Here is a 22,822-nt window from a genome sequence, read left to right on the forward strand (position 1 = left end):
ATACAGGCTCTAAGAGAAGGAGACGGGTGTGACGTCACGGGCAAAGTTCAAGAAGCTTCCTGTCTCTAGCAGAACCATCATTGATACAGGCTCTAAGAGAAGGAGACGGGTGTGACGTCACGGGGCAAAGTTCAAGAAGCTTCCTGTCTCTAGCAGAACCATCATTGATACAGGCTCTAAGAGAATGAGACGGGTTTGACGTCACGGGGCAAAGTTCAAGAAGCTTCCTGTCTCTACCAGGATCATCATTGATACAGGCTCTAAGAGAAGGAGACGGGTGTGACGTCACGGGGCAAAGTTCAAGAAGCTTCCTGTCTCTAGCAGGATCATCATTGATACAGGCTCTAAGAGAATGAGATGGGTGTGACGTCACGGGGCAAAGTTCAAGAAGCTTCCTGTCTCTACCAGGACCATCATTGATGAGGCTCTAAGAGAATGAGACGGTGTGACGTCACAGGGCAAAGTTCAAGAAGCTTCCTGTCTATACCAGGATCATCATTGATACAGGCTCCAAGTGAATGAGACGGGTGTGATGTCACGGGGCAAAGTTCAAGAAGCTTCCTGTCTCTACCAGGACCATCATTGATACAGGCTCTAAGAGAATGAGACGGGTGTGACGTCACGGGGCAAAGTTCAAGAAGCTTCCTGTCTGTAGCAGGATCATCATTGATACAGGCTCTAAGAGAATGAGACGGGTGTGACGTCACGGGGCAAAGTTCAAGAAGCTTCCTGTCTCTAGCACGATCATCATTGATACAGGCTCTAAGAGAATGAGACGGGTGTGACGTCACGGGGCAAAGTTCAAGAAGCTTCCTGTCTCTAGCAGGATCATCATTGATACAGGCTCTAAGAGAATGAGACGGGTGTGACGTCACAGGGCAAAGTTCAAGAAGCTTCCTGTCTCTAGCAGGATCATCATTGATACAGGCTCTAAGAGAATGGAGACGGGTGTGACGTCACGGGGCAAAGTTCAAGAGGCTTCCTGTCTCTAGCAGGATCATCATTGATACAGGCTCTAAGAGAATGAGACGGGTGTGACGTCACGGGGCAAAGTTCAAGAAGCTTCCTGTCTGTACCAGGACCATCATTTATACAGGCTCTAAGAGAATGAGACGGGTGTGACGTCATGGGGCAAAGTTCAAGAAGCTTCCTGTCTCTAGCAGGATCATCATTGATGAGGCTCTAAGAGAAGGAGACAGGTGTGACGTCACGGGGCAAAGTTCAAGAAGCTTCCTGTCTCTAGCAGGATCATCATTGATACAGGCTCCAAGTGAATGAGACGGGTGTGACGTCACGGGGCAAAGTTCAAGAAGCTTCCTGTCTCTAGCAGGATCATCAATGATACAGGCTCTAACAGAATGGAGACGGGTTTGATGTCATGGGGCAAAGTTGAAGAAGCTTCCTGTCTCTAGCAGGACCATCATTGATACAGGCTCTAAGAGAAGGAGACGGGTGTGACGTCACGGGGCAAAGTTCAAGAAGCTTCCTGTCTCTACCAGGACCATCATTGATGAGGCTCTAAGAGAATGAGACGGGTGTGACGTCACGGGGCAAAGTTCAAGAAGCTTCCTGTCTCTAGCAGGACCATCATTGATACAGGCTCTAAGAGAAGGAGACGGGTGTGACGTCACGGGGCAAAGTTCAAGAAGCTTCCTGTCTCTAGCAGAACCATCATTGATACAGGCTCTAAGAGAAGGAGACGGGTGTGACGTCACAGGGCAAAGTTCAAGAAGCTTCCTGTCTCTAGCAGGACCATCATTGATACAGGCTCTAAGAGAATGAGATGGGTGTGACGTCACGGGGCAAAGTTCAAGAAGCTTCCTGTCTCTACCAGGATCATCATTGATACAGGCTCTAAGAGAAGGAGACGGGTGTGACGTCACGGGGCAAAGTTCTAGAAGCTTCCTGTCTCTAGCAGGATCATCATTGATACAGGTTCTAAGAGAATGAGACGGGTGTGACGTCACGGGGCAAAGTTCAAGAAGCTTCCTGTCTCTAGCAGGACCATCATTGATACAGGCTCTAAGAGAAGGAGACGGGTGTGACGTCACAGGGCAAAGTTCAAGAAGCTTCCTGTCTCTAGCAGGATCATCATTGATACAGGCTCTAAGAGAATGAGACGGGTGTGACGTCACGGGGCAAAGTTCAAGAAGCTTCCTGTCTGTAGCAGGATCATCAATGATACAGGCTCTATGAGAATGGAGACGGGTGTGACGTCACGGGGCAAAGTTCAAGAAGCTTCCTGTCTCTAGCAGGACCATCAATGATACAGGGTCTAAGAGAATGAGACGGGTGTGATGTCACGGGGCAAAGTTCAAGTATCTTCCTGTCTCTACCAGGATCATCATTGATACAGGCTCTAAGAGAATGAGACGGGTGTGACGTCACGGGGCAAAGTTCAAGGAGCTTCCTGTCTCTACCAGGACCATCATTGATACAGGCTCTAAGAGAATGAGACGGGTGTGACGTCACGGGGCAAAGTTCAAGAAGCTTCCTGTCTCTAGCAGGACCATCATTGATACAGGCTCTAAGAGAATGAGACGGGTGTGACGTCACGGGGCAAAGTTCAAGAAGCTTCCTGTCTGTAGCAGAACCATCATTGATACAGGCTCTAAGAGAAGGAGACGGGTGTGACGTCACGGGCAAAGTTCAAGAAGCTTCCTGTCTCTAGCAGAACCATCATTGATACAGGCTCTAAGAGAAGGAGACGGGTGTGACGTCACGGGGCAAAGTTCAAGAAGCTTCCTGTCTCTAGCAGAACCATCATTGATACAGGCTCTAAGAGAATGAGACGGGTTTGACGTCACGGGGCAAAGTTCAAGAAGCTTCCTGTCTCTACCAGGATCATCATTGATACAGGCTCTAAGAGAAGGAGACGGGTGTGACGTCACGGGGCAAAGTTCAAGAAGCTTCCTGTCTCTAGCAGGATCATCATTGATACAGGCTCTAAGAGAATGAGATGGGTGTGACGTCACGGGGCAAAGTTCAAGAAGCTTCCTGTCTCTACCAGGACCATCATTGATGAGGCTCTAAGAGAATGAGACGGTGTGACGTCACAGGGCAAAGTTCAAGAAGCTTCCTGTCTATACCAGGATCATCATTGATACAGGCTCCAAGTGAATGAGACGGGTGTGATGTCACGGGGCAAAGTTCAAGAAGCTTCCTGTCTCTACCAGGACCATCATTGATACAGGCTCTAAGAGAATGAGACGGGTGTGACGTCACGGGGCAAAGTTCAAGAAGCTTCCTGTCTGTAGCAGGATCATCATTGATACAGGCTCTAAGAGAATGAGACGGGTGTGACGTCACGGGGCAAAGTTCAAGAAGCTTCCTGTCTCTAGCACGATCATCATTGATACAGGCTCTAAGAGAATGAGACGGGTGTGACGTCACGGGGCAAAGTTCAAGAAGCTTCCTGTCTCTAGCAGGATCATCATTGATACAGGCTCTAAGAGAATGAGACGGGTGTGACGTCACAGGGCAAAGTTCAAGAAGCTTCCTGTCTCTAGCAGGATCATCATTGATACAGGCTCTAAGAGAATGGAGACGGGTGTGACGTCACGGGGCAAAGTTCAAGAGGCTTCCTGTCTCTAGCAGGATCATCATTGATACAGGCTCTAAGAGAATGAGACGGGTGTGACGTCACGGGGCAAAGTTCAAGAAGCTTCCTGTCTGTACCAGGACCATCATTTATACAGGCTCTAAGAGAATGAGACGGGTGTGACGTCATGGGGCAAAGTTCAAGAAGCTTCCTGTCTCTAGCAGGATCATCATTGATGAGGCTCTAAGAGAAGGAGACAGGTGTGACGTCACGGGGCAAAGTTCAAGAAGCTTCCTGTCTCTAGCAGGATCATCATTGATACAGGCTCCAAGTGAATGAGACGGGTGTGACGTCACGGGGCAAAGTTCAAGAAGCTTCCTGTCTCTAGCAGGATCATCATTGATACAGGCTCTAAGAGAATGAGACGGGTGTGACGTCACGGGGCAAAGTTCAAGAAGCTTCCTGTCTGTACCAGGACCATCATTTATACAGGCTCTAAGAGAATGAGACGGGTGTGACGTCATGGGGCACACTGGTCCAAGTGCCATTCATCAGATGTTGGCATCCTTTGCGTGCTGGCGAGGGGCTATAGGGTAAAAACGCCATCAGGCAAAGTGAATTGAACTGGGCTAAAGGTGTTAGAAAACCCTTGAGGTTATTAGTGGGGAAATGAAGGTTGAGTTGTGCCCTCCCAAGGTATCAATAGAGTCCTTGGAGAGTGAGCTCAGGGCACCAGGCAAGGAACTGTCCAGAGAATACAATCAGCAGGATTTAGAGGCAGGAAACCCATTTTATGCTCAACTTTTGGCAAAATGAAGAAGGGTTCCCTTATGTGGATTTATTACGTAACTGCTGGCTTAGATACAAACTGCTAAGGCTAAGAATTGCTATCAATCCAAGTTACACCAATGACCAGATACAATCGGCAATGATCGATTCCCAGGGTAACTGTACACCTGGTTTGAGCACAAAATGCAATAATTTGATAATTTTATTGGACTGTCTAAAAGTTCTGGCCCAACGGTAAAACGATATTACGTCCAATTTTTTTAAAACTTTGGCCTCAGGACTCCTGCACAAGCCGTAAAGGCAGCTCTTCTAACCGACATGCGCTTCCGGGATGAGGCATGTGCATTTGGGGGATTTAAAACAGTTTTTTGTGTGTATATGAAGGCTGATTATTTTTATATGTATTTTGTGCACAGTATTTAGAATTAATTCAGAATGTCAAGGTGAATCTTCGAATATTTCACATATTTTATTGTTTTGATGGGTTGTATTGGAGGTTTTTCTTATTTTAAACTTTGTATGTCATTTAATAGAGTGCATTTTTATAAAGTGACCATGCCTGTATGTTTCATGCTTTTAAAGGCATATTATGGTCTAAATAAACATCTTTTGATGAGGTTGATGAACTTGGCAGTGGCTTAGTATACATCTTCAAGATTGAGAAAGTATTACTAAGCACTTACTCACTGAATGATGTGTGAGGAGGTGTGTGAGGGGTTCTGTTGATGATGTCATCAGTGATGTCACTGACCATGCCACGCGTGATGGAATATGTTCAGTCATAAGCAGTGCATACGTAGGTTCCAGTTCGCTCAGGTAACAATGACTGCTACATTTCTGTGGTTTAGTACGAGTGGAATCTGAACCTACCTATAACGTCTCTAACCTTTGGTGTTTTTCTGTAAATATAGATCTATATGTTTATATTTCTGGAAAAAACCAGTTTGCAAGTGAGTTATGGTTGTGGCTGAAATGAGTAAAACCACTGAAGTCCATAGGTTCTCTGCACACTCAGCACAGGTTATACCTTGCACCTCTCACTGGGTTGTTCTCCTCTTAGCTGTTTGTGTTTTTTGTGTGATTTGGGCTTTGGTGCTATGAGTGCTGGCAGTGTTGGCGTGCTTTGAGGCCATTGACTCTCCTAGCAGGACATGTTCAGTGGTTGTGCACATTTGAGGCAGGCCCACTAACTTTAGAACTGTATTTTTCTGAGAAAATGGCAGTGAATTGGGTTTTTTAATGTTGTACTTAATTTCCAAGCACAGTGAAATTGGCCACAGGTGCGCCCAACCTCCTGTGGCCGTCCAGACCTTACAACGCACCGTCCTGTGGCCGTCCAGCCCTTACAACGCACCCTCCTGTGGCCGTCCAGCCCTTACAACCCACCCTCCTGTGGCCGTCCAGCCCTTACAACCCACCCTCCTGTGGCCGTCCAGACCTTACAACGCACCCTCCTGTGGCCGTCCAGCCCTTACAACCCACCCTCCTGTGGCCGTCCAGCCCTTACAACCCACCCTCCTGTGGCCGTCCAGCCCTTACAACCCACCCTCCTGTGGCCGTCCAGCCCTTACAACCCACCCTCCTGTGGCCGTCCAGCCCTCCACCCCTGCCTGCTGTGGCCGTCCAGACCTTACAACGCACCGTCCTGTGGCGTCCAGCTCCCCACCCCTGCCTGCTGTGGCCGTCCAGCCCTCCACCCCTGCCTGCTGTGGCCGTCCAGCCCTCCACCCCTGCCTGCTGTTGCCGTCCAGCCCCCCACCCCTGCCTGCTGTGGCCGTCCAGCCCCCTCCCCTGCCTGCTGTGGCCGTCCAGCCCCTCCACCCCTGCCTGCTGTGGCCGTCCAGCCCTCCACCCCTGCCTGCTGTGGCCGTCCAGCCCTCCACCCCTGCCTGCTGTGGCCGTCCAGCCCTCCACCCCTGCCTGCTGTGGCCGTCCAGCCCCCTCACCCCTGCCTGCTGTGGCCGTCCAGCCCTCCACCCCTGCCTGCTGTTGCCGTCCAGCCCTCCACCCCTGCCTGCTGTGGCCGTCCAGCCCCCTCACCCCTGCCTGCTGTGGCCGTCCAGCCCCCTCACCCCTGCCTGCTGTGGCCGTCCAGCCCCCTCACCCCTGCCTGCTGTGGCCGTCCAGCCCCCTCACCCCTGCCTGCTGTGGCCGTCCAGCCCCCCACCCCTGCCTGCTGTGGCCGTCCAGCCCCCCCACCCCTGCCTGCTGTGGCCGTCCAGCCCCCTCACCCCTGCCTGCTGTGGCCGTCCAGCCCCCTCACCCCTGCCTGCTGTGACCGTCCAGCCCCCCACCCCTGCCTGCTGTGGCCGTCCAACCCCCCCTCCCCTGCCTGCTGTGACCGTCCAGCCCCCCTCCCCTGCCTGCTGTGGCCGTTCAGCCCCCTCACCCCTGCCTGCTGTGGCCGTCCAGCCCTCCACCCCTGCCTGCTGTGACCGTCCAGCCCTCCACCCCTGCCTGCTGTGACCGTCCAGCCCTCCACCCCTGACTGCTATTGAGTGTGGAGTGTTTTGAATGAAGCGTCCTGAGGCGGAAAGCCGGGACGAGTAAGGAGAAATGACTGATCATTCTTTTTACATTTAAATGTTATCATCGCTTTTAAAATTGACTGTTGCTTTTAAAAAAAAATAACTTGCTCACTGCTCTTATTATTTGTTTACTGACTTTATGAGTGAACAAATCTACTCACCGCGCTTCCGAATTGTTACTGGGCCATAGCGTGGTGTCTCTCCGGGTTTTGGACTGATGCAAAGCTGAGGTGGCATACTTGACTCGGTAAACATCCCTGTCCACCCCCACCGCAGCCGAGTAGGTGCTGCCGGGGGTCCCGCCATCTTGGGTGAGGAGCAGGAGCAGGGCGAGCAGACTAGTGCTCGGCCCCTCCCTCCCGCCCTCGCCACTTCAAAATGGAGCCATCATCCTGGAAGCGCAGCGGACGGGCGCAGCGGATGCGCCGGCTGCGCGCCGAAGGCGTGCCTAAGGCAAGCCCGTCTGCGCCCGTCCGCGCCAGGCCGGGACCAGGGGCCACAACCCCTGGCCCAGGGCCCTTGATCTCCAGGGAAACCTTGCTTGCGCTAAACAATAAAATCCGTCACATAAGCCCGCAAACAGTGGAAACACTTAGGCGGGAGGGGCTGCTGAAAACCACAGCTAAACCCCCCATTACCAAGACAAGCTTAAGGAAGAAGATAAGTGGAAAGGTAACATCACAGAGCGTTGCCTTGCTCAATACACGCTCCCTCCAAAAACACAATCTGGAGGTGTTTTCACTACTCCAAGAAGGTAACCTGGATGTATTAGGGGTCACGGAAACATGGCTAGGAGATTCGTCCATGCCAGACTTGGTAGCAGCACTGCCTCCAAACTTCAACGCCATCAGTCACAACAGGAAAGATGGCAGGAAGGGGGGGGAGTGGCCCTCCTCTATAACAAATCTTTAAAAACTGAGACTATCTGTGCAGAAAGTATGGAGGGCACAGATATTCTGGGAGTTGAGTTTTGTTCCACTACCAATTGTATGGTAATACTCCTGGTTTACCGCCCCCCAAGGACTCCCCCGGCCTTTATCGAGCCTTTCTTGGGATTGGTCCATGACCTACGAACAAGGTATGAGGGTCTCGTGGTTATGGGAGATTTCAATCTCCACTGGGAGGAGTCCCTCAAAGACGCAATGTCTACACAGCTAGAAGAGGCTATGACCTCGCTAGATCTAATCCAGAGGGTGACTGACTCGACACATAAGAAAGGCCACACATTGGACCTGATCTGGACTTCAGTCCTGATGCTGAGCCCTATTACTATTTCGCCCTGCATATGGTCAGATCACCACCTGTTGCAGGGTAGAATAGCATTCCCAGGGCAAAATATAGCCCCCCCGGCCGAGTGGCATGTTGTGGGAAGGTGGAATACAATTAACACTGACACATTGATCTCCACTTTAGAGAATCTACCCTCTCACTTTAACAGGCTATCAGTGGATGATGTTGAGACGGCTAGCCTCAAGCTGTCACAAAAACTTCAAAGCGCCATTGATGCAGTGGCTACTGCTCGTAGGGTAAAAATCAGAGATAAGGGTAAAGGAGCACCCTGGTTTAATGACGAACTGAGGCTCCGGAAACGCTCCCTACGCCGGAGTGAGAGAGCCTGGCGCAAGGGATATGACCCCTGTACTCAAGCCATATATGCTAAAGAGTTCATCATTTACAAACAGGCAATCAGAGCCAGGAAAGCTGAGTTTTACGAAGAAAGAATCGCGACAGCACCCAATCCCCAGAAAGAAATCTTCAAGGTCCTATCAGAATTGAGGAAAAAGAAGGAACAGCCCCCCTCCTTCTCGCAAGAAGACTGCCAAAAATTCCAGTCATTCTTTACCACCAAGATAACAGATCTCCTGACAGAAATCGAGACCACTCCTAGACTAGACTGCCTGGGAGTCACCACAAGAACCGTCCCTATAGCCACTCTGCCTCTAATCTCACTGCCCCTACTCACTAAGGAAACAGCGGAAACAGTGATGGGCCGAATTAAATCGGGCTCGCGTGCGGACCCGTGTCCTCCGAGGATTTACAAATTGGCCTGGCCGGGGCTGGAGGATGATATTCTATCGCTCCTAAACACCTCTTTCACAACGGGACAGGTTCCTTCCAATTTCAAGGAAGCCCGGCTGATCCCCCTCCTAAAAAAGGCAGGGGCAGATGTTAAGATTCTGAAAAACTACAGGCCCATCTCACGACTACCTTTTTTGGCAAAAATCATGGAGCAACATATGTTGACCACTCTCTCACATCTCTTGAAAGCAACCTTCTGTTGGAACACAACCAGGCTGGTTTCAGGGCCCACCATAGCACGGAATTGGTCATGCTTTCCGTGCTGGATGACCTGAGACTTAGAGCAGACAAAAAAAAACGTGTGCCCTGGTGCTGTTAGACCTCTCCGCGGCATTTGATACGGTCAAGCACGACCTACTGCTGTCGCGGATGTGGGACCTCGGCATCCAGGGCACCGCCCATGCCTGGCTGACATCTTTTCTTGGTGACCGGGTTCAGAGTGCAATTAGCTGATCTGGTGTCAGAGGCAGTGGCCATTGCATGTGGAGTCCCTCAGGGCTCAGCCTTGTCACCCCTACTGTTTAACGCCTACTTGCAACCCCTCATCTCAGCACTAAATCAGATGGACTGCAGCATATACAACTATGCCGATGATACCCAGATCATCATCCAAATTGACAACTCTCTGATGGCATATCAGAGAATGCAAAACATCTTGAAATTCACTGTTAATTGGATGACGGCCAACTCACTAAAAATAAATCCCAACAAGACCGAGGTGCTTGCAATCACGATGACATCTAGTCCATGGAATGACCTCCTCTGGCCCACGGAATTAGGGCCCTTCCCAGTACCAGCAGAAGCTGTGAAAAGCTTAGGCCTCTTTTTAGATGCCAAGCTCACTATGTCAGCCCAGGTCTCAGCCGTAGTGGGCACATGTGTTGGACTAATGAGACAACTGCGAAAACTCTCCCCCATTCTGACGATGGACACGCTCAGAAGAGCAGTATCAGCTCTGATCCTGGCACGTCTGGACTACGGCAACGTTCTGTATGTCGGTATCCAGCAACAGCTGCTGGTTAGACTTCAGACAGTCATGAATGACGCTGCCAGGTTGATCTTTAACAAACCCAGAAGCACTCATGCCACCCCCCTCCTTCTCAAGCTTCATTGGTTGCCGGTAAAACAGCGGGCTAAGTTCAAGGGCCTATGCATTACGCATAAAGCGTTGTACGGGCAAGGCCCTAAATACATCAAGGAACGTTTAGTCCCGTACGTTCCCAGTAGGAACCTGCGTTCGGCAGATGCTGCACTTCTGATCTGCCCCAGGTTCAAACTATCCTCCCTGGGAGGGCGTACTTTCTCCTATACTATTCCCAGCGCTTGGACCAAACTCCCAGAAAGCCTGCGCAAAGAAACAAGGCTACTACCCTTCAGGAAAAAACTAAAAACGGTGCTGTTTCAGGAGGCATGGGGCACTGTCTAATGCCCACCAAACAGAACTGTGCCCACCCTCTGCTAAGCGCTTAGAGACCCCTGGGTGATAAAGCGCTCTATAAATCCAAAATACAAATACAAATGCTGTGGCCGTCCAGCCCTCCACCCCTGCCTGCTGTGGCCGTCCAGGCTTCCACCCCTGCCTGCTGTGGCCGTCCAGCCCCCCTCCCCTGCCTGCTGTGGCCGTCCAGGCTTCCACCCCTGCCTGCTGTGGCCGTCCAGCCCCCCTCCCCTGCCTGCTGTGGCCGTCCAGGCTTCCACCCCTGCCTGCTGTGGCCGTCCAGCCCCCCCACCCCTGCCTGCTGTGGCCGTCCAGCCCCCCCACCCCTGCCTGCTGTGGCCGTCCAGCCCCCCACCCCTGCCTGCTGTGGCCGTCCAGCCCCCCACCCCTGCCTGCTGTGGCCGTCCAGCCCCCCACCCCTGCCTGCTGTGGCCGTCCAGCCCTCCACCCCTGCCTGCTGTGGCCGTCCAGCCCTCCACCCCTGCCTGCTGTGGCCGTCCAGCCCTCCACCCCTGCCTCCTGTGGCCCTTCAGCCCCCTCACCCCTGCCTGCTGTGGCCGTCCAGCCCCCCCACCCCTGCCTGCTGTGGCCGTCCAGCCCCCTCACCCCTGCCTGCTGTGGCCGTCCAGCCCCCCCACCCCTGCCTGCTGTGACCGTCCAGCACCCCACCCCTGCCTGCTGTGGCCGTCCAGCCCCCTCACCCCTGCCTGCTGTGGCCGTCCAACCCCCTCACCCCTGCCTGCTGTGACCGTCCAGCCCCCCTCCCCTGCCTGCTGTGGCTGTCCAGCCCCCCCTCCCCTGCCTGCTGTGGCTGTCCAGCCCTCCACCCCTGCCTGCTGTGGCTGTCCAGCCCTCCACCCCTGCCTGCTGTGGCCGTCCAGCCCTCCACCCCTGCCTCCTGTGGCCCTTCAGCCCCCTCACCCCTGCCTGCTGTGGCCGTCCAGCCCCCCCACCCCTGCCTGCTGTGGCCGTCCAGCCCCCCCACCCCTGCCTCCTGTGGCCGTTCAGCCCCCCTCCCCTGCCTGCTGTGGCCGTCCAGCCCCCCAACTCATCCTCCTGTGGCGTTCAGCCCCCCCCAACTCATCCTCCTGTGGCATTCAGCCCCCCCCAACTCATCCTCCTGTGGCGTTCAGCCCCCCCCAACTCATCCTCCTGTGGCGTTCAGCCCCCCCCAACTCATCCTCCTGTGGCGTTCAGCCCCCCCCAACTCATCCTCCTGTGGCCGTCCAGCCCCCCCACCCCTGCCTGCTGTGGCCGTCCAGCCCCCTCACCCCTGCCTGCTGTGGCCGTCCAACCCCCTCACCCCTGCCTGCTGTGACCGTCCAGCCCCCCTCCCCTGCCTGCTGTGGCTGTCCAGCCCCCCCTCCCCTGCCTGCTGTGGCTGTCCAGCCCTCCACCCCTGCCTGCTGTGGCTGTCCAGCCCTCCACCCCTGCCTGCTGTGGCCGTCCAGCCCTCCACCCCTGCCTCCTGTGGCCCTTCAGCCCCCTCACCCCTGCCTGCTGTGGCCGTCCAGCCCCCCCACCCCTGCCTGCTGTGGCCGTCCAGCCCCCCCACCCCTGCCTCCTGTTGCCGTTCAGCCCCCCTCCCCTGCCTGCTGTGGCCGTCCAGCCCCCCAACTCATCCTCCTGTGGCGTTCAGCCCCCCCCAACTCATCCTCCTGTGGCATTCAGCCCCCCCCAACTCATCCTCCTGTGGCGTTCAGCCCCCCCCAACTCATCCTCCTGTGGCGTTCAGCCCCCCCACCCCTGCCTGCTGTGGCCGTCCAGCCCCTCCACCCCTGCCTCCTGTGGCCGTCCAGCCCCCCCACCCCTGCCTCCTGTGGCCGTCCAGCCCCCCCACCCCTGCCTCCTGTGGCCGTCCAGCCCCCCCTCCCCTGCCTGCTGTGGCCGTCCAGCCCTCCACCCCTGCCTGCTGTGGCCGTCCAGCCCTCCACCCCTGCCTGCTGTGGCCGTCCAGCCCCCCCCACCTCATCCTCCTGTGGACGTCCAGCCCCCTCACCCCACCCTCCTGTGGCCGTCCAGCCCCCCCACCCCTGCCTCCTGTGGCTGTCCAGCCCTCCACCCCTGCCTGCTGTGGCAGTTCAGCCCCCCTACCCCTGCCTGCTTTCCCCCATGTCCATGGTATTTGGCTGTGTACAGCCTAGGCTCGCTGCTGGGTCTGATCAATGGCCGATCTGTGCACCTAGCCTCTGTATGGCAGCCCCTACCACAGGTGTTCTCATTTTTCTATTGGAAAATAATTGGCCTATTTTTCTGGCTGAAAACTAGTTATTTCAGTAAAATCTCAAGTTTCTCTAGTTTTAGCACAAAGCTGTGGCTTTTCACTCTACCTAAATTTCCACTTAGTGTGATTTCCCTTAAAATTGGGATTCGCGTGCTTTGAGCCCTCTCCCTCAATAACTGGTGTAAAGCACATTTGTACACACCTTGGTGTGCCTCCTAGCACCGTCCATCTACCTCCCACCTGGGGGTAGAGTCCAGCCCGAGCTGCCAGAACAGGACCTTCCTGAACCGGGCACAAGCAGCCCAAGACATGATTGGGGCTCTTCAGTCTTTCATAACGAGCACACTTAGGGCTGCATGCTTTCTTTGCCTCCATGATACATTCACGCAAGTCACCACTCCTCTTCGGAGCTTGCACTTGATGTAGTGTGTCTCTACTTCACTTCTCTCCACCTGATTACTAGCACTAAGAGCATTTCTTGACCAGGCCTTCAGCTTCTAAGAGAAGCTTCTGGCTCCAATGTATTCCCTGAATGCCCATGGACCGGGATTAGATGTAACCTCACTCATTCACTGATCTTTAGAAGCCTCCTCGTTGCTTCTGAAGGCAAGAAATGAATGTTAATGCAGTAAACAGGTCTCCGTGCCCCTCCTTCTCTTTCCTGACTCCTGAGACGGGTGGCAGGAGCTGCACTAAGGAAGCTTCTGCCGTCTTTGGCTTGTCATCGGTGAAGGCTTCTGCCGTCTTTGGCTTCTTCTCAGTGGAGGCTTCTACCATCTTTGGCTTCTCCTCAGAGGATGCTTCCGCTGTCTTTGGCTTCTCATCAGTGGAGGCTTCTGCTGTCTTTGGCTTCTTCTCAGTGGAGGCTTCTGCTGTCTTTGGCTTCTCATCAGTGGAGGCTTCTGCCGTCTTTGGCTTGTCATCGGTGGAGGCTTCTGCGTCTTTGGCTTGTCATCAGTGGAGGCTTCTGCCGTCTTTGGCTTGTCATCGGTGGAGGCTTCTGCGTCTTTGGCTTGTCATCGGTGGAGGCTTCCGCTGTCTTTGGCTTCTCATCAGTGGAGGCTTCTGCTGTCTTTGGCTTCTTCTCAGTGGAGGCTTCTGCTGTCTTTGGCTTCTCATCAGTGGAGGCTTCTGCCGTCTTTGGCTTGTCATCGGTGGAGGCTTCTGCGTCTTTGGCTTGTCATCAGCGGAGGCTTCTGCCGTCTTTGCCTTCTTCTCAGTGGAGGCTTCTGCTGTCTTTGGCTTCTCATCAGCGGAGGCTTCTGCTGTCTTTGGATTTCCCTCAGCGGAGGCTTCTGCTGTCTTTGGCCTGTCATCAGCGGAGATACGGGGACCTTTCTTTTAGGGGTAGTGCACTCTGGAGTCGTTTTAGGCAGGTCTGAACTCAGACCTTGTTCCCTGTATCATTTTAGCTTGGATGAGGAATCTTGTACCTTCTGGATTTAGGCCAGGATACCTGTGCCCCAGAATTGGTGGCAATAAATGTATGTTGCTTCGAGGAAAAACGCAGTGTGTTGTGGTCCTGGCACTTTGTAAAGCGGGTACACTTGAATAAAATCAAGGTTCGGCAAGAATCCTGAATACATTGACTCCTGCAGCTTGCTGAAATTGTTATTGCAGGTTCCTATCATTGAACCCTTAAATCATTAATGTTTGTTTCTCTTGGTTAAATGGTAAAATGCTGTTTTCTTATTTTATGCTTTGGTTATGCAAGCTGCAAGAATTGTGGAGGATCCCACAATAGCTTCTAATTTGGAATCTGTTTGAATTTCAGGCTACAACATTACCAATCCGGACACGCTGTTCAGAATTAAAAAGGAGGATGAGCCGTATGCAAAGAAGCTGACTGTTCCCAAGAGAGAAGACCTGAAAAAAGCCGCCAGAGGTAAGAGTCTGTGCTGCCCGTACTGTATGCCACAGTTTCTTTCCACTAAGGAACTTAAAATGCACGAGTAAGAGTCTGGGCTGCCTGTACTGTACTTCACCTTTTCTAGCCACTCCGAAGCTTACACTGCACAGGTAGGAGTCTGTGCGGCCCGTACTGTATGTCACCTTTTGTAGCCACTCCGGTGTTTACACTGCAGTGGTAAGAATCTGTGCTGCCAGTACTGTATGTGACTGTTTCTAGTCGCTTCATAGCTTACACTGCACAGGTAAGAGTCTGTGCTGCCCATACTGTACTTCACCTTTTCTAGCCGCTCCGGAGCTTATACTGCGGAGGTAAGTGTCTGTGCTGCCCGTACTGTATGCCACTATTTCCTGCCACTACAGAACTTGCTCTGCACACGTAAGAGTCTGTGCTCCCCTTACTGTATGCCACCCTTCTAGCCACCCTGCAGCTTACACTGCAGAGGTAAGATTCTCCAGTATTAGGGTGTCTTTCATAGATTCACATGCTTGAATATTCCCCGTCGTCGGAGTGGGAGTCCCACTGTAAATAAAATAGCAATAACATACTAATAATATGTATATGTAAAACATAACACATGAAATACACATTAGAAAAAAGGCAGTAAATGCCTAGACATAATTCCACATAGGAATACATGAAGAGAGAAAAAACACTTGTAGTCTATTCCTGTCATTATGTTGGTCCAAACTGTAGCCAATCAGGCGCCAGCAGCCCTCCAGAACCTTCTCCTCAGAGCTCAGTACCTCAGATTTTCTACCGCACGTCGTGTGAAAAGGAGTCTCCCTGAGCTCTGCTCAGTTTTCTCTACTTCTACAGGTTTTTCCTGTGTTTTCAGCATGTCTTCAAGTAAGAAGCCTCTTTTTAGACCTTGCTCTTCTTGTGGAAAGCTACGCCTTTATTCAGAAGATCCACACAGTAAGTGTATTTACTGTCTTTACCCCGACCATGACGTGGGTAAATGTAAGTTTTGTAGAACTTTTGCTACAAAGTCTCTTAAGGACAGGGAAGGCCGTCTCCTACTGTGGCTTCAGAGACTTAAGGACAAGGATAATGTACTTTTTGATGCCGAAAGTCTCATTTCTGGTCGTTCCCAAGCAGCTTCAAAACGTAGTAGTGTGCAGGAGTTGCCCTCTCCAGTCATTAAGAAGAAGAAGATGTCTCTCTCTATGTCCCCTGCGGTGTCTTCACCTCTACCTACTACTTCCACGCCCATGAGACCTTGCTCTCAGGCGTCTGCTGCATCTTCCACTCATGTTTCTGTGAAAAAACATGTTTCATCGTCGACGGGAGCGTCGACGGTCGTCCCGACGACGAGATCTGCCGTTGACGGCGACGGTGACGTCTGCTTCAGGATCGTCGACGAAGGTAACCCTTAGTTTCAAGACTGTGCCATCTTTCATTCCGATTGCTTCGTCGTCGACGAAGAAAACTCCACCGTTGACGACCAAATCATCGTCGACGAAGAGTGTTAAGAAACCAGAGTACTCCATCCACGACTGCCCCGTCGACGAAGAAGTCAGCATCATCGTCGACTCAGTCGACAAAAGTTCCGTCGACGGCGCCATTGCCGTCGACGACGGATTCCTCCAGTGTGGTTTCATCAACTCCATCGTCGTCGTCCGCTCCATCGACGACTTCTTCCGCGTTTGCCTCTTTGCCTTTGCTGCCACTGTCGTCCACTGGGTCTGCCACTGTCGACCCACTTCACCAGCGCCGCAAAGTGCCTATTGGCCAGATTTCTATCACCAGTGATCCACAGCCTCCCTCGCCCCTGTTTGCCACGGACTCGGAGCAGGACTCGGAGGAAGATGTACACGAGTCTTTTAGAGCGGCACGTAGTTCATCTGATTTGGTCATCAAGTGCCAGGATTATAGTAATGATGATGAGGACCAATATTTCCAACAGGAGGAAACGCCTGTTCAAGTTCCTACTGCGACTTTGCCTTTGTCGATCATCTCTAATCTCCAGCATATGTTGGATGACTATAATCGGCATTTCCCGCCATCTCCACAGGTGCCTGCGGTTCCTTCTGTTCTGACGCCTGTTGAAGTACCTGCTTCGGCTCCTCTTTCGCCTCTGCCAACTTCTGCTGCTCCACAAATACAAACATCAGTTCGGATACACACGACTGTGTATGCCGATGACGAAGATGAGATTCCTCCAGACCGGGAAGATGGCGAGGTTCGAGATGATGATGAGGATATGGCGGAGGACTGACACGGGTTGTGTCTCCCCACCTTATAGTCAGGCTATAACAGTTATCCACATGACGCATCACACCATGCATCGATACTCCGTGGGGCTCTGCCGTCCTTAATGGATGGAGTGACTCGCGGCGAGGATAAACCGCACACGTGTATCTGATACCTTTCTTCTATTGACATGCTGCCGAGGCCTATGTGTGACCTTGCTTGGTTTCAGTACAGTAGACGCTGAAATGATATTTGACGACACGGCCAACAATGTGGGACACACCGATGAGAACCGTTCAGTTCACAGAGTTAATTTGTTTTCTTATAACAAATAAAATAAGCCGTCCTTTAAAATGCACAATTGATATATGAGCACCCGTGCCACGAAGGAGACTTATATTCCATGGTCATAGCTATGGGAGTGTACGCCTATCTTTTGCACCTCTTTATTCTTCAAATACATCGTATTGTTGCGGCCGGCCCTAAGGGTTGTAGGCTAAGCTATATGTACTGCTCTGTTGATTACTAATAAACGTCTTGGAAAAAAAAATAAAAAAAGTGATGAAGATATGGCGGAGTGGGATGACTATCAAGTTCAGACACCGTCCCCCTCTCCGGTAACGCCAGGAGATTCTCCTCCTGTGGACATTGCGAGTTTCCATCTGCTGATGGATAGGGCGGCTCAATGCTTCAAGTTACCAAGAGTCCAGAGGGAAGAGGATTGCTTCCTCGCGGATTTTAAAAATCAACCATTCAAACAAGTCCATACTGTTCCCATTATTGACTTTATCTGGACTGAAGGGGTGAAGTTGATGCAGACCCCAAATTCACTACCGGCACAGATGCCCCGATTGGAAAAGAAATATAAGGCGCCTGTCGGCACTCCAGCGTGCCTCATTGGACAGCCGAAACATGATTCGGTGGTTACGCAGGCAGCTCAGCGTCGTTCTCGGAACCCTGCGTCTGCTGTTCCTGCCCCACGAGATCGCGAAGGTCGTCGCCTGGATGCTATAGGCCGCAAGTTTTCCATGATGGCCTCCACCACAGTGAGAGCGGCCAATGCTTTGGCTATTTTGGGGCGTTACGACCTCCAGATGTGGTCAGACATGTCTGCTTTTGTGGCTTTGGTTCCAGATGCTTCAAAGGCGGAAGCCTTGCAACTTGTCCAAGAAGGAGAGAGAACATCGGAGGAGATTATTGACTGTGCCGTTGATATTGCCTGTACTGGTTTCCGGAAGCTCGCTGGAGCAGCTGTTCTACGCAGGCAAGGTTGGTTGCGTTCCACATCCTTTCGCCAGGAGGTGCAGGCGAAGATCTTGGATATGCCGTATGACGGCGAGTCACTTTTTGGAGCACATGTTGAGGCATTACAATCCATCAAAAAAAACACTGACACTGCTCGCTGTTTAGGAACCTTACAATTTCGGAAACAGCCCTTTCGGGGTGCACGCGGACGCGGCACCTCTTCTACTTTTCGAGGAGGAAACAATCAATATCGCTCCTACAACCAAGACAACCAACGCTACTCCAATAACCAGCAACAGTCTTCCCATCAGCAGTCTTCTAAGACCTATAGGGGGAAATCTTCTTACAGAGGATCTGCTCCCAAGAGACAATGACTTGCCTTTACCCCAAAGAGTTGGAGGTCGAATCTCCCTGTTCTGTTCTCACTTCGGACCGTTGGGTTCTGGACATTGTAGGGAAGGGCCATGCTTTAGAGTTCATCAAACTTCCTCCGCCCACTCCACCTTCCGGCCCACCACCAGCCCACATCAAGGAACTCTTCCATCAAGTTCGCCTTATGATACAGAAGGGTGCCGTCGAAGTGGTGCCGAAGTCTCAAAGGGGAAAGGGATTTTATTCCCGTTTTTTCCTTATCAAGAAGACCGGGGATTGGCGGCCAACTATTGGACTTGCGAGCACTCAACAAGTATCTCAAGTGCCAATCCTTCCGCATGCTAACGCTGGTGGAGAGCTTACGCTTACTCTCAATGGGAGATTTCATGGCAACCATCGACCTCCAGGATGCCTACTTCCATGTCCCTATTCTTCCGCGACATCGGAAGTACTTGTGTTTCCGCGTGGGGCGGAGGGACTTCCAGTTCAAAGTACTGCATTTCGGCCTACGCTCAGCCCCTCGCGTCTTTACGAAGGTGTTAGCTCCTGTGGTAGCTTATCTGCGTCTTCAGGGTGTCCAAATTTTTCCATACCTGGACAACTGTCTCCTAAAATCATAGTCTCGCACGCAGCTACTTCAGGACACACGCCTTTGTCAGGAGGTATTTCACTCCCTCAGACTTTCCATCAACACTGCAAAGTCCCAATTACATCCAGCTCCCTGCAATAATTTTCTAGGGGCCACCCCCACATTCCCCGGGGATGCCTGGTTTTACCTTGGAGATACCCAGTAGGGTCCATCTCACAGGGATAGCCAGGACGGGTTCCTCAGCGGTCTACAGCTCCACGACGCCTCAGGGCAGCAGTGCGCTTTACAAGACACATACATACATACGTTGGATACAACTCTTGCAAAAGCATTTGTGTCTCAGGAGCGTCAACAAAAGATTCTTCAATTAGTGTCTCTTCTACGGACAAAACAGTCCGTTTCAGTCCGACTCTTAAAGTCATTTCTAGGGATGGCGTCATCGTGCATTGCACTGATCCCAAATTGCAGACTACGGACACGCCCCATTCAAGAAGAATTGGATGCACAGTGGCGCCAGGTCACCGGTTCCTTCAACGACATAGTCTGTGTCACTGCTCGCATGAGAGCGGCTCTCAGATGGTGGGCGCAGCCATCCAATCTTTCGGCAGGGACTTCGTTCCTTTCCATCACTCCGGAACTTACTCTGACGACGGACGCCTCGTTGGAAGGAAGGGGTGCACACCTTCAAGGCTTGTCCATAAGGGCACGTGGACTCTGCCTCAGAGAGCCTGGGACATCAACAGGCTGGAGGTGATGGCCATTTTTCTAGTGTTTAAGTCATTCCATCTATTGATCCAAGGGGAGTCAGTCCTTATTCAGACGGACAACACAACCAGCATGCATTATATAAACAAGCAGGGCGGAACAAAATCTCCAATCTTGTCTCAACTGGCGCAGTCGATCTGGGACTGGGCTCTAAGTCACCACGTCACTCTCACCGCAGTTCATCTTCCAGGTGTCTCCAACATCCTAGCGGATTCCCTCAGCAGAGCCACGTCATCGACCCACGAGTGGGAGTTACATCAACCAACACTCGAGTTGATTTTTCGGCGATGGGGTCGTCTGTCGCTGGATCTCTTTGCCACACCAGAGAACCAGAAATGCCCTTCTTACGCTAGCTGGCATCCCCACCGAGGGTCACAGGGCAATGCCCTTTTGATGAATTGGTGCAATCTGTTTGCTTACGCTTTTCCTCCAATCCCTCTGGTGCCTCGAGTATTGTGGAAGATGCAGAGACAGACTTGCCACATTCTTCTGATCGCTCCCAAATGGCCTCGACAGGCATGGTTCTCGGAGCTGCTTCTTCTATCCCAGTGCGAGCCCATCCTTCTTCATCCTCGGGTGGACCTCCTCACGATGGACAAGGGTCAGATTTGCCATCCGGACCCCTCCTCTCTGAATTTGTCAGCCTGGAACCTGAGCACCTTGAATTTGCCCATCTAGCCATCCCGCCAGACTGTAAAGACATTCTCGCTCAGGCCAGAGCTCCGTCAACTGCTAAAACCTACAAGCTTAAATGGAAGAGATTCTGCCATTGGTGCGCAGCTGCTGGTGTCCATCCCATTCGTTCCACGCCTGCGCAGCTGTTCCCGTTGTTTTTGCAACTGGCTCAGTCCGGACTTTCACATTCAACTTTGAAAGTTTTTCTGGCGGCAATTTCCCGCTTCCGCCAGGATGGCTCCACCTCACTCTGTTCTTCCAGGATAATACGTCAGTTTTTCAAAGGATTGTTCCGCAAATTCCCACCAATTCGGCACCCTCCTCCTACTTGGCGCCTTAACATCGTGTTAGCACACCTAATGAAGGCACCATTCGAACCTATACACAAGGCAGACTTGAAGTTTCTCACTTGGAAGGTTGCTCTTCTCCTTGCGCTGACATCATCACGTCGCGTAAGTGATATTCATGCCTTCACTATAAAACCTCCTTTTCTTCTATTTCAGCCGGACTGTGTGGTGCTTCGCACTAATCCCACCTTCTTGCCTAAGGTGCCTTCGGATTTCCACATCAACGAACCTGTTTTCTTAAAGACTTTCTTTGCTAATCCACAGTCTCCAGCGGAGCAGCGCTTGCACTCCTTGGACATTAAAGGGTGTTTGAAGTTTTACATCAGCAGAACGGCCCCTTTTCGCAAATCTGATCAACTGTTCATAGCTTATGGATGCTTCCACAAAGGGCGTCCAGTTACCAAACCTACTATTGCTCGTTGGGTTTCCTCTGCCATTGTTTTCTGCCATCTAAAGGCAGGCAAGGCTCTACAGTCTTCGATGAGGGCCCATTCCACCAGGGCGATGTCGTCTTCAACTGCCCTGTTCGCCGGTGTGCAGCTGCATCAGATCTGCAGAGCAGCCACGTGGTCCAGCAGGCACACGTTTACGAAACACTACTGCCTGGGTGCCATCAACGAAGCAGACACTGCAGTGGGACAGGCTGTGCTTCGCAATCTTTTTCAAGAAGGTGAGCCTCTGTCTTCCCTCCTCCATTGTGGTTTACCATTTTACTGTTATGACTTGCATGACTATATATATTTTGGTCTTAGAGTCTGTTCATGTGTATCATGACTATGGAACCCTTTTCAGCTATTACTGCTTTCTATTCTATATTCAAGCATGTGAATCTATGAAAGACACCCTAATACTGGAGAAGAACAATTGTTACTTACCTGTAAACAGGTGGTTCTCCAGTATTGGTGTCTTTCATAGATTCACATGCGACCCTCCCTTCCTCCCCTCAGAGGCTCGCTTCTCCTCATAGACTATATGGTCACTTGCTACGAAAATCTGAGGTACTGAGCTCTGAGGAGAAGGTTCTGGAGGGCTGCTGGCGCCTGATTGGCTACAGTTTGGACCAACATAATGACAGGAATAGACTACAAGTGTTTTTTCTCTCTTCATGTTTTCCTATGTGGAATTATGTCTAGGCATTTACTGCCTTTTTTCTAATATGTATTTCATGTGTTATGTTTTACATATACATATTATTAGTATGTTATTTACTGTGGGACTCCCACTCCGACGACGGGGAATACTCAAGCATGCGAATCTATGAATGACACCAATACTGGAGAATCACCTGTTTACAGGTAAGTAACAATTGTTCGTCTGGGCTGCCCGTATTGTGCTTCACCTTTTCTAGACGCTCCGGAGCTTACACTGCAGAGGTAAGAGTCTGTGCTGCTCGTACTGTATGCCACTGTTTCTAACCGGCTTTTATATGACTGGGGGCTTATAGCGTGTCTTAAGAGTAACCTCTCTCCCTCTCCGCAGCCGGCTGTTCCGTTCCCAGCCCAGACATCCTGCTGAGGATTAAACATGAGGAGGTGCTGTTCAGCAAGGACTTGCGCGCTTACCACAAGCCTCCCAGCGCCAGTGAGTACGGACAACGGCAAAAGCATTTACAGTCGATGCGCCGCATGGCACGCTGCACCATGAGCCACACCATGTGCCTCACCATTCTTCTCACCATACACCGCACCATGCGATGCACCATGAGCTGCACCATACCATGCAGCACACCATTTGTCTCACCATGCGATGCACCATGGGCCTCACCATGCGATGCACCATGGGCCGCACCATGCGATGCACCATGAGCTGCACCATACCATGCAGCACACCATTTGTCTCACCATGCTTCTCACCATGCGCCACACTATGCGTCGCACCATGTGCCACACCATGCGATGCACCATGGGCCACACCATTCGTCTCACCATGCGCCACACCATTCGTCTCACCATGCGCCACACCATTCGTCTCCCCATGCGCCACACCATTCGTCTCCACATGCGCCACACCATGCGCCACACCATTCGTCTCACTATGCGCCACACCATTCGTCGCACCATGCGCCACACCATTCGTCTCCACATGCGCCACACCATGCGCCACACCATTCGTCGCACCATCCGCC

General features: G+C 52.2%; 1 protein-coding gene across 1 annotated transcript in view; it reads left to right on the forward strand.

Annotated features, from left to right (window-relative positions):
* Positions 1 to 22,822, forward strand: part of LOC144764110 (uncharacterized) — a 267,723-nt gene that overhangs the window by 160,036 nt on the left and 84,865 nt on the right. The window contains exons 3-4 of the mRNA XM_078650278.1: positions 14,374 to 14,484; positions 22,177 to 22,278. Of these exons, the coding sequence (XP_078506404.1) occupies positions 14,374 to 14,484; positions 22,177 to 22,278 (213 nt within the window). The remainder of the gene's footprint in view (positions 1 to 14,373; positions 14,485 to 22,176; positions 22,279 to 22,822) is intronic.

Source organism: Lissotriton helveticus, chromosome 6, assembly GCF_964261635.1.
Source record: "Lissotriton helveticus chromosome 6, aLisHel1.1, whole genome shotgun sequence".
Classification (NCBI taxonomy): Eukaryota; Metazoa; Chordata; class Amphibia; order Caudata; family Salamandridae; genus Lissotriton; species Lissotriton helveticus.